The sequence below is a fragment of the Urocitellus parryii genome, chromosome 12 (genome assembly GCF_045843805.1).
Source record: "Urocitellus parryii isolate mUroPar1 chromosome 12, mUroPar1.hap1, whole genome shotgun sequence".
NCBI classification, from domain to species: Eukaryota; Metazoa; Chordata; class Mammalia; order Rodentia; family Sciuridae; genus Urocitellus; species Urocitellus parryii.
Genome location: NC_135542.1, coordinates 12,374,682 through 12,386,247, shown reverse-complemented (window position 1 = coordinate 12,386,247; position 11,566 = coordinate 12,374,682). Strand labels below are relative to the sequence as shown.

Sequence of the window (11,566 nt, the reverse complement as noted above, 5' to 3'; positions counted from 1 at the left end):
AGACTAGATTTCATCAAAATTAAAAATATACACTCACCAAAAGACGCTAATAAAAATGAAAAGAGAAACTGCACAATGAGATAAAATAATTGCAAATCACACATCTGAAGAAACTTGTATCCTGAACAGACGAAAGCCTCAAAAGGCTGAGGCAGGAGACACCGAGTCTGAAGCCAGGCTTCTGGCCTCAAAATAAAATAAAAGAACTGGAGATGGAGCTCAGTGGTAGAGCACTTGCTGAGCACATGTGAGGCACTGGGTTCAATCCTCAGCACCACATAAAAATAAATGAATAAAATAAAATAATTGTCTCAATCTATAACTTAAAAACAAAACAAAAAACCACCAAACCAAAATAGAAACAAGCAACAACAAAACCTGAATAATAACAATCTGATATTTTACAATGGACAATTACACAAATGTTAACAAAGCACATGAAAAAATGTTCTTATCAATTAGTAAGGAAAAGCAAAATTAAAATTGTCTGAGAGACTACACTTCTGTTACAACAATGATGCCCAGGACTGGCAAGATAAAGAGCAACTGGAACTCTCATTCCCTGCTGAAGATGCCAAACAGAACCTCCAGCTTAGAAAAAGCCTGGCAATTTCTTACAAAGTGAAGCATATGCCTACCCTATGATCCAGCCATTCCCCTCCCAAATACACACCCAGGAGAAATAGAAGCATTCGTTCATACAAATACGTGTATGTGAGTGTTTGCGGTGGCTTTACCTGTGGTAGCTCAATACTGGAACAAGCCAAATATCCATGAGGCATGGCACAGCCACACCATGGAATACACCTCCTCAAGCACTAAAAAGAATGACTTGCCGACACACACAAGATGGCTGAACCTCAAAATAACTATGGTGAATAAAAGAACACAGATCCTCACAAAGGTACATCCTTGTATGATCCCCTTTTAAAATGTAATTGAGGGTGATGCAACAGGCCAGTGTCAGATGGAGAGTGGGGGTGGGAGTGTCTTCAGTGCACAAGGAGGCTTTGGTGGCAGTGGTTTTGTCCACTATCTTGATTCTCGGATGTAAAAGTGGATCAGATTTTTCACACTGTACAATTTAAATGTGCATTTATTGTAGGTCATCACACATCAGTAGAGGGATGGAAGAATTCTAGATCATCAGGAGCTGTGCTTCCCAGTCGCAGGTGACAGAAGAGCAACTTGGGAGGTCCACCACCCAGGTGCATTTTCGAGGGTGGGGGGGCCAGCATGAACACAACCTGGCCCAGGAAACCTCGTGATGAAGAACCACAGCTGAGGAAGCTGTCTTCTGAAAAAGAGGCAGACATTAAGACGAAGGAACTGGCTACAGTGTGAGAAAGCAGGAAAGTAAATGCTGTTTGAAGAATAAGCCACAGAAAAATCATCTTTTTGCTGTAACAAAAAAGAATAGAAATCTTAGGACCAACAGCAGACCCTCAATGCTGAGAGAAAGGAGAAGATCACTTTTTGTTTCTGAAGGAATTTGAAAAGTAAGCCCTCTACATATCTTACAAGTCCACCTTAGAATTGGGCCCCTAGAGTAAGACAGGAGGAAAAAAAGTAAAGCCAACAACAACAAAAAAACAAAGAAAGTGTCGAAATTCAATGGGTAAGATTAAACACATCTTTAATAAGATGAAATGAAGACTAAAGTACATATTTTAAAAAGACAAAAGGATCAAGGCAAAAAATTAAAGCCCAGCTAAAAACATTTAATTCAAAATTCAAACAATGAGCAAACAGAGAAAATGTCATTTAAAAGGATAAAGGCAAACCAAAAAGGGTTATAACCTTAATAACTTTTCAATGAAAAGATCTGAAATGTAAAAATCTTATAAATCAACTGTGAAAAGACAAAAATGAGAAAAAGTGTTGTGACTGAAATGTGAACAAAGAGCAAGAACAGGTAATTCACTGAAGAAAAAAAAAAAAGGTCAATAATCACACAGAAAAGACAACTACCTCATTAAACTTCAAAGAAATCCCTACAATACAATGAAATTCCACATGGCAGGGACCTCTGAACTTTGTGAATTCACACCCAGAGACAAGGGCAGACCAGGAGTACTCTGTGCCCTTGAAAATGCCTGTACCTGGTATTCTGGACCTCCTATGAACCGTGACACACAGTGGTTCATGAGATGCTTCACCAAATCAAAGAAACCTGGAGTCAGCAACCTCGACTGCCGCAAACGATCTTTTCACTGTGTCTAATCCAGAATATGTGATCAGAAACTTGTGAAACCACAATTCAGACTCCACACACTTAGGGAATCCAGCCTTCCCTCCTTCATCACTAGGCTGTGGATTCCAGACCAATCTGAGCACAGCCTCTCTCAGAAAGGGATGCAAACAGGGTTAGCTGCAGGAAAATGGACTATGCTTCCACTCAAACAGACCAGCCTCTGCAGAAGCTGTGTGTAAAATGCCCTTAAATACCACTAACAAATGTTGCATTCCTGTAACTCAGTGGTTCTCATCTGAAGGCAGCTTTGTCTGTCAGGAGGCATTTGGTAATTTCTTGGGGCATTTCTGATTGTCAAAAATCAGGGGGGCTCTAGCATCGAATGGACAGGGTTCAGGGATGCTGATAAACACCCTACAATGTACAGGACAGTTTCCCCTCCATCCCCCAATCAACAATTTACCTGGGCCAACATGTATAGTACTGCCAAGACTAAAAAACACTATAATCTGAATTTTATAGAGATGCCAATAATTTTGATTTTTATTAGTAATAATATCTCCTTGCATTATAAATTCAAGGCCCATGATTATCACTCCAATTGTGTCTCTATTCTCTTGAGATTTGTTCAGGATTCTATTTTACAGGTAAGAAATTAAGCCTCTGAAGATTTCATATCACCAATCCAGGATTCAAACAATCAGAGTCAGAATTCAAATTCTATCACCTGGTCTATTACTGCATTCATATGATGCATACATATGCATAAATGTTATTGCATACAGATGTTGACAAGACTGTATATACCAATACTGACTTCTTTTAGCTCACACTAAGAAGTTGGCCACATTCTTGCTGTTAAATTATAATGCAGCCAACTCCTATACTGCATTATTGTTAAACAGACAATTTAATTCTGTAAGAAAAAAAATTCAACTAAATACAGTTTATTAGAGAATTAGGTACGTATCAGTTGTGTATCAGGCCCTGGATGCTTACAGATAAGACAAGGCCTGTAACACCCTAGAACTTGAGTTTCTTGATGGCAGGGCACTGACCCACTCCAGGGGCACCAGGAGGCCATGCCGGGCACCATGTGAGTATCCCACACTGCACAGCTTTCCTTTGGAATATGCTGGAGGGGAGGAGCCACATTTCCCTGCAGGTGGTCAGAGTATGCTTCTTTTTCACTGTCACATATAAAGTTACATACTTCCTTCCTTCCCCATTCCGTTCCCCACTGGGACAGGGTAGAACATGAGATCCTCTTTTGAGGACCTCAAAATGTGCCCTTGGTTCTGATCAACCCAACCTTCCCATAAGACTCTCTGTAAATAATCTCATTTTACTGAAAATGGATAAAATATCTGTGAGATAGTTTCAAGAATTTTTAACTCACGGGGGGGGGGGGGGGTGTCTTTCCTTTTTTCATTGCTCTGCTTGCCGTGCTTGCCCATGTGCTTGTATTTGTAATGTAAACTGAGATGACTGTAGATTCACACATAGTTGTAAGAAAGAATGGGGGAAAGCACATTTAACTCAACCCCCGCCACCACCCCCACCACCCCCACCCCCCGCCAACATAACATTCTGCAAAATTCTAGCATAGTGTCAGATCCAGGGCACTCATCTGGATCAGACTCCCCTATCTTGTCCATCTCCCTAGTTTTGCTTATACTCATTTGTGCTTGAACTGGTACTTAGCTCTACAGAATTTTCAGAGCTGGGTAGGCACCCCACAGTCAAGATCCAGAAGAACTGCAGCACACCGCGGCTGCATATACTGCTGTTTTACAGACACACCCAACTCCCTCCTTCCCTTCCCTCAAGTCCCGGGGCCACTACTCTGCTATTCATGTGGCAAGTTTTGCCAAGTCCAAACCACCATATAAATGTAATCATTAGTGTACAACTTTTTGGGATTGTCTCTTTTCCCCTGGCCTAATTCTCTAGAGCTTTGTTCAGGTTCTTGTGCTTATCAATAGTTCCTTTCTATTGCTAAGAAATATTCCATTAGTGTGGCTTTACAGTTTGTTTAACCACTTGCCTACTGAAACACATCCAGGTTGTTTCCAATTTCTGGCCATTATAAATAGAGCTCTGGTAAACATTTACATACAAGTCTCAGTGCAAACAAATTTTCATTTCCCTGGGAGAATGGCCAAGAGTGCAACTGCTGGCTTGTGTGTTGAGTTCTGTAGGAACATGTCAAACTTTCCAGAATGGCAGCACCACCTAACGTGCCCACGAACAATGTCTGAGAGACCCAGCCTTCCCAGGACTCAGTGCTGTCACTCTTTTGTGTATGTGGGGTTGAATTTGCATTCTTCTGTTGCCTAATGATGTTGAACAGCTTTACATTTTTTTTTTAACCATCTGTTAAAAAGAAACCCTTTTGGTGAAAAATGTGTCATGTATTCTAGAAACAAGGTCCTCTGTCATGTATGTGGCTTTCAATTATTTTCTCCTGGTCTATTTTGTCCTTACATCTTCTTCAAATGGTCCTTTGCAAAGCAAATTTTTAATTCATCAATCTTTCCTTTCTGGATTGCACTTGTGTTCTCAAGTCTTTGGTGTCAACAACTCCCTGTGTCCTGAAGTTATTCTCCTGTGCAATTGTTCTGGCACAGGAGAATAATGTATTTGCCAAGACACTATTATTATTGTTCTACACAGTACATATTCAGTTAGCTACATAAAATTTTTAATCCTTTCCAAACTTATCTTCATATTCGGTGTAATCCTAATAAAAATTTCAGTAGAATCCACATGTGTAAAGTTCATTTTAAAAATAGCCATGGAGGCAGAGGGCTGAGAATCCACAAGGCATTTCTAAAGAACAGAGACCAAAGGAGAAGGTGTGCTCTAGTGATATTAAAACAACACTATAGTAACAGTTTGCACTGTGATCGGGAGATGAGTAAACCCAGAAAATACAAAACAGAACCCAGAACAGATTCCCATGTACAAGACAGCTGATTTGTGAATAAAAGTCATGAAGGATCAATGGGGAAAGGAAATATGGCAGGCGCAGGGGTGAGGAGTACAACAAAGGATGCTGGGGCAACTTAATATATGCAAGAAATAAAACCTGAAAAACATAACATGAAAACCACATAATATGGAGTCACCAAAAGCCAGCACTGTTTGGGCTGGGGCTATAGCTCCACATGCCCAAGACCCTGGGATCAATCCCCAGCACCACTTAGAAAAAAATTAAAAAGACAGCACTATTCATAAGGGCAGAAAGCTAGGAAAAAACCCAAAATGTCCACAAGCAGCTGCAATAACACATAAATAGGGAATAGCCATACTGCAGGACCATTCTGCAGTGTTAAAACCAGTAGGTTAACAGAAAAGAGACTCTTAGAAGCATAATACTGAAAAAATAAACCAAACCAAAAACCCCAATACAAATGATATAAACTTCTAAACAAAGGTGAAGCTAGATACATGCTCAGACAGTGTAACCATAGGGAAAGGAAATCACCAGGAAATCAAGATCACGACTAACTCTGGCGAAAGTAACTAGGGGAGAGTGGGGGACATTTCTGAGGGTGTGAGCCTGTCCTAATGCCTTCACATTTTATGCACCTGTATTCACAGTAAATCTCTCTGAACCTTGTTTTCCTTATCTTTAAAATGTAAGGAAAATAAGCCTAACCTTTCTAGACCATTTTCCATGAGTTTGGCAATTTTTACTGGCATCTTATCCAAAGATTTGAGGATTAAAAAGATTACTATGAGCCAAGCCACACAAAGTTAACATGTAGTCCAGGATCTGGGAAGAAGCAGCCTTGGAAAAATGCATATTTTAAATAATCTAAGACAGGGTTGTTGCTTTGACCTGCTTTAGCTTAAATTTAATTTGAGAAGCCTGATACATACTCTGCCATAGAAATGCTAGGTGTACATTCTTGTTTAACCACACCATAAGAAACCAGGAGTTATTTAAGAAATAGTCAAACCTACTGGCAAACTGTTATCAGAACAAATAATATGGCAAAAATCAAAGCTGTTGATTCTGGGAAACACTCTTCAAAACCGAAATGAACAATTTATATACATCACTCAAAAGAGTTCTCTATTTAGCCATTTGGAGATACTTAATATACTTTTAAAACATCTCAACATTAGACATTCTGCAGGAGTCTTAAGTTTTACTGTAGCTCAGGTAACCAGCTGATACAACTTACACTCAACATCTGTCCTAACTAAAATTATCCATGCCACAGAATTCTGATGTCTCAACCAAGTGCTTGTCCAAGCACTTGACCAGATCCAGAGAGAATGAGCAAATCTCATCCCAGCCCAAAGGCTCTTCCATTTAGATCTGGACAGATTCTCTCTCGGCAAAAATACAAATCATGCTCCAAAATTTTCAAAATGGCTTACCAACTTGTTATCTAGATATCTAGATCCCAATGGATGTAGGTAGATGCTTTCTCAATCAATAAAGAACAATTACACTTATGGAATTTTCCAGAAATTGTCCTAATTTGCCTGCACTCCAAATATTGCAAACAACTACCTAAAAGGAGCTGGTTAAATATTCATTCCATAGGTTATCCAAGTTTTTACCTTGAAACAGATTAAAGAACTAGAAAAAGAGACTGAGGTCATTTTCCAGTAGAAAGACTTTATAAAAGTCAGAACTCTCTCAGTGCAAACAAATTTTCATTTCCGTGGGAGAATGGCCAAGAGTGCAACTGCTGGCTTGTGTGTTTTATTTGGTTTTAAAATTTAAAAAGCTATAAGAAAACTTTCTGCAAGTACCATGCAACCATAACCTGCTATGTTTTGCAACATCTCTTATGTAAAGGCATGAATGATGAATTTATTTAAAAATTTAGAAGAAAAGTTTCTCTTCCAAAAAACTTACTAGCTCCATTATCAGAGAAAAAGATCTATCACTTCTTTTCCCCTTACTCTCTGGCATAGTATGCAATATTTAAATCTAAATTTCTTCTATAACACAAATCTCATTCTAACCACAGAGAATTATTTCTCTTCTATCTTAATTCCATTTTAATTTTTACTTTGTTGCCTTTATTATAAACCACAGAAAATGTCCTTTCAGACTATTTAAATCATTTATTTAATTTTAAATACATCATAGGCAGTAACATGAGAAGGTCACACCTAGAATGAGAAGGCCAGTCCCACTCCATGAAGTCAGGACACTGGATACTTTCTAAATCTGAACCTTGACTTCCCCTGAGGATAAAATAATTAAACTTTATCAGTCATGCCACCAGACAACATGGTTCTTGAAAAACCAATGTTACCACAACAATGGCACTAAGCAATGACAAGCATAATATGTGGTAACAGTCCACAGGAAAGGAAAAAAAACTTAGCCATAAAATCAGAGGGTTAGTGAAGATACTTCTACTAGCATTTTCAGCTCTGAAATTCTAGATCTGATATGTAGTGGAGAAGACTGAAATAGGTTTCATGGTGGTGTAGGAACCAGGTGTGGCAGGAACAACAGTGCCATTACCAGATCACACTTCCTATCTTATGTGTAATATATTTAAACATGGCTAGGATGTCAAGTAGAAGGATAATACAGATTAAATCTATAATACTTACACTCCTAAAGAAGCTCTCTTCCCAATAAACATTGATGCAACATCTGGATTTAGTGTTTCACTCACTGGCCACACTCAGCAACTTGTAATCTGATTTGACCTCCACCCCGTCAGACCCACAGACTCACACATTTGCCACAGACTGGCAATGTGCTTATTTACAAGACTCTGATACTGCAATGAGTTTGCTTTATAGATAAATATGAATTTCTAAAATTATAATTCACATAGCTGAGGAGTTTTATAATCATTGGACTATTGACCTACCTACAAATAAGCTCATAACATACATTCAGTTACATTTTTAAATATTGGTGTATTTTTAACTAGAATTTAATTAGGATATTTTAAAGAAAATTTTAATTAGGATATTTTAAAAAATAATAAAAATATTATTCAAGATTTAACACTGAAATCATTCAACTTAAAAAGCCATTACCTGCAGTAGCCCGCCATCATCAAAGCGCAGCACTTCTATTATGTTCTCCGTAGGTATGAACGCTGTGAAAGAAGCAAAGTAGACATCACTGCCAGGAAAACTCAATTTTAGTAGAATCTTTTACCTTAAAATCAACTTTTACGATTTTACATTTTAAAATACACTTCTTGCCCTAGGGTATAGCTCAGAGATACAGCACATGTTTACCATGTATGAGGCTCTGCGTGCAATCCCTAGCACTGAAAACAGCAAAACAAAACAACACCATAGCTTGCTGGTTAAAGAGGATAATACTTCATAATTTAAGCAAATTTGAAATGCTTTAGAATAAAATATAATAATAAAGGAGTTTCAATAACCTACTGGCTGTTTAAGTGCCCTTCATCTATTCCTGTTATACTGTGAGAAAGCCCAAAATGATCAAATCCAACTAGATGTAGCAAGTTATTTTCTTTGACAGATTACCTGAACTGATCGTAAGTACATGAAAAACATCACTAGAGTATTATATCACACCACCACCCCCCCATCAGCTGAAATTCTGTATCCTCTGTTCTTCTGTAGTGATGACATGACCTGGGACTAACAGTCAAAAGGAACTTGATAGGGAGGTGGGTGAGGAAAACGGCAAAAGCAAATTAACAATTCTAATGTCCCTGAAACTGAACAACTAGTTAGACAGATGGTAAACAGTGGGAGCCAGGTTTCCCGTGGTTGGAATGAGAGTTTACAGAGAAGCAAGGGGAGGAAGCTAGAATGATACATGTGGTAATGGATTAGATTTGGTGACATCAGCATGAACTCATGCTTAGGCAGATACAGACTGTCAAATATAGGAATATTTCTAGATGTGTATATACATGACTTGGTGCGTGTGCGTGCACACATGTATGCGCGCGCATGCGTGCACACACACGCACACACACACACACACACACTTCCTTGCTTTGTTGGCTAAGAAGGCCTAGAAGCAATAACACTGAGGAGCAATGAGCATCCCTACCATCCAGATCTTGGATTCCAAGACAATTCTCCAATCAAAGGCACCAGCTGCTCACAAGGTAAGAGACAAGGCAAGGGAGCCAGAAGCTTCCCACCTGGTGACCAGAGGACACCAATAAGAACTAGAAGAGTTCCTGTTATTAGAGATTCAATCCAGTGACCACCAGAGGAGTTACTACCATCCAACTAGACCAAACCTTGATCTGACTGAGAACTTCACTCAATTAAGATAAGATAAAGATAAGATAAAGAACACTGAAAATAATATTGTTATGTTTAATTGGGAGCTTTTCAAAAGAATTGTATCAGCTGAAGAAAATGAACAGCACAGCTATTATGAAGTTCTAAAAGGAAGAGTGTTACACCTCATCCACTTTCCTTAAAGAGGCAGAATAGGATTCAACTCTAGCATGAAATAAATTAGGATATTTTGCTTTAAATGATCAATTATTATAACTTTAAATTATATACCTAGAAAGACAGAGGTGTCATTATATATGCACTTAATCATTTCATGTGCTGACAGTTATTTTTAAAATTTTTAATTTATTTTTGGCACTAGGAATTGAACACAGGGGCATTCAACTACAGACCCACATTCCCAGCCTTTTTTATATTTTACTTAGAGACAGGGTCTAACTAAATTGCTTAAGGCCTTGCTAATCTGCCTAAGCGGTCTCTGAATTCATGATCCTCCTGCCTCAGGCTCCTGAGCTGCTAGGATTACAAGTGTGTGCAGAGGCCTGGCTGTGTTGACAGTTACTAACTTGCAAGATATACAAAGTAACCAAAGCAAGTCCCCACTTCTCTAGATTCAAATTCACAAATGACAGCTGTTTCTTCTCCCCAAAATATTTCCCTAATTTTATATGCTTAATGAATCTCAAACTTTCCCAATGTTTTGTGGTTCAAGCAGCAACCAGATGTAATAAAGAAAAAAACTAAAAACTATTGATCACTATTTCACTAAACTTCAAACTAGCCCTATGATATCTGTTTTACAGATACCACAGTAAGGTTTTTAGAAAAGAAGAATGAAATTGTATTCAGCAAGAAAGTCGCTGCAGATGGACTATGAATTTCAGCAATGAGATCCCAGAATCCACACTTCTAAGTCCATTACTAGTTTCAAAGTAAACTTTACATTAATCCTCATGACTAATAACACGTTTGAGAAAACTAATTTTTAAAATAAAGCATATATTTCTGATAAGTAGGGAAAGAAGGACTTAGGAATAAGTGACACTTATTGTTCTGCCTTTTATGATTCCAGTGCTATTTATTCTCATGCAGTTCGGGTCACAAGCTCTACTTTAAGCTTCTCGTGCTCCCACACACCACTCGAGTCTGAGTGTAAGATTCTCAATGTGTCAGTTGTGTAACGACACATTTCAAAAAGAGAAGTTATGTCTGTTTACTTCCCTATTGCATTTATTAAAAAATGATGCAATAGGGCTGGGGTTGTGGCTCAGCGGTAGAGTGCTTGCCTAGTACATTCGAGGCCCTGAGTTTGATCCTCAGCACCACATAAAAATAAATAAATACAGGTATTGTGTCCAACTACAACTAAAAAAATAAATTTTAAAAAATGATGCAATAAATGTGTTCTATATATGTAATATGAATTGTAATGCATTACAATATATAAATAAAATTTATTAAAAAATGATGCAATAAAAAATATGTTCACTTTAAAGGCAAATCTTTCTCTACCATAGTTGTTGGAGGGTTTTTTTGGGTGAAAACTTTTTTCTGAATATTGCAACCAACAACTAGATATAATCTGCCTCTTAATAAATTGCTAAAAATGATTCATGAAAACAATAAATGTTGTAAATAGCGGAAACAGAAATCACATGGGGGGCAGACAATAGTAACCCAGGCTGCCACGGTCTTTACTCTGACTTCCATGGTCTTTCCCTCTAAGGGGAAGAGTCTAGATCAGTTAAATCCTCTACAAAAAACAAGAGGAGAAAGGGCCCCCAAACCCTGAGGTCAAAGACCCACCTTGCTCCTCTCAGGGCCAGAGGCAGCTGAGCCACCCCCACCCCAACTGTTCCCAGCAGTGTGTTAGCATCTATTAGGGGCCCTGCTTTAACCCTCATCACAATCTGTAATAATTTTATTAATCATTTGTGTTTAGCCCATGGTTTGAAAAACGAAAGATAATATTGGTTAAAACAATAACATCATGTCAGAATTTACCATTGTTACTGATATTAATATCTCTTTTACATTTATACTTGCTCAAAGCAAAGTATACCCACAGAAGCATAAGGAAGGAATAATACAGGTTGAGGTAGAAGTAAATTAAACAGAGAACAGAAAACAAGAGAA

The 11,566-nt window shown here is 38.2% G+C and overlaps 1 protein-coding gene across 2 annotated transcripts in view; it reads right to left on the bottom strand.

Moving 5' to 3' along the window:
- Tmem131 (transmembrane protein 131) overlaps positions 1-11,566 on the bottom strand; it is a 162,237-nt gene that overhangs the window by 104,812 nt on the left and 45,859 nt on the right. For both annotated transcript variants that reach the window (XM_077792152.1, XM_077792153.1), the window contains exon 2: positions 8,228-8,289. In XM_077792152.1, the coding sequence (XP_077648278.1) occupies positions 8,228-8,289 (62 nt within the window). The remainder of the gene's footprint in view (positions 1-8,227; positions 8,290-11,566) is intronic.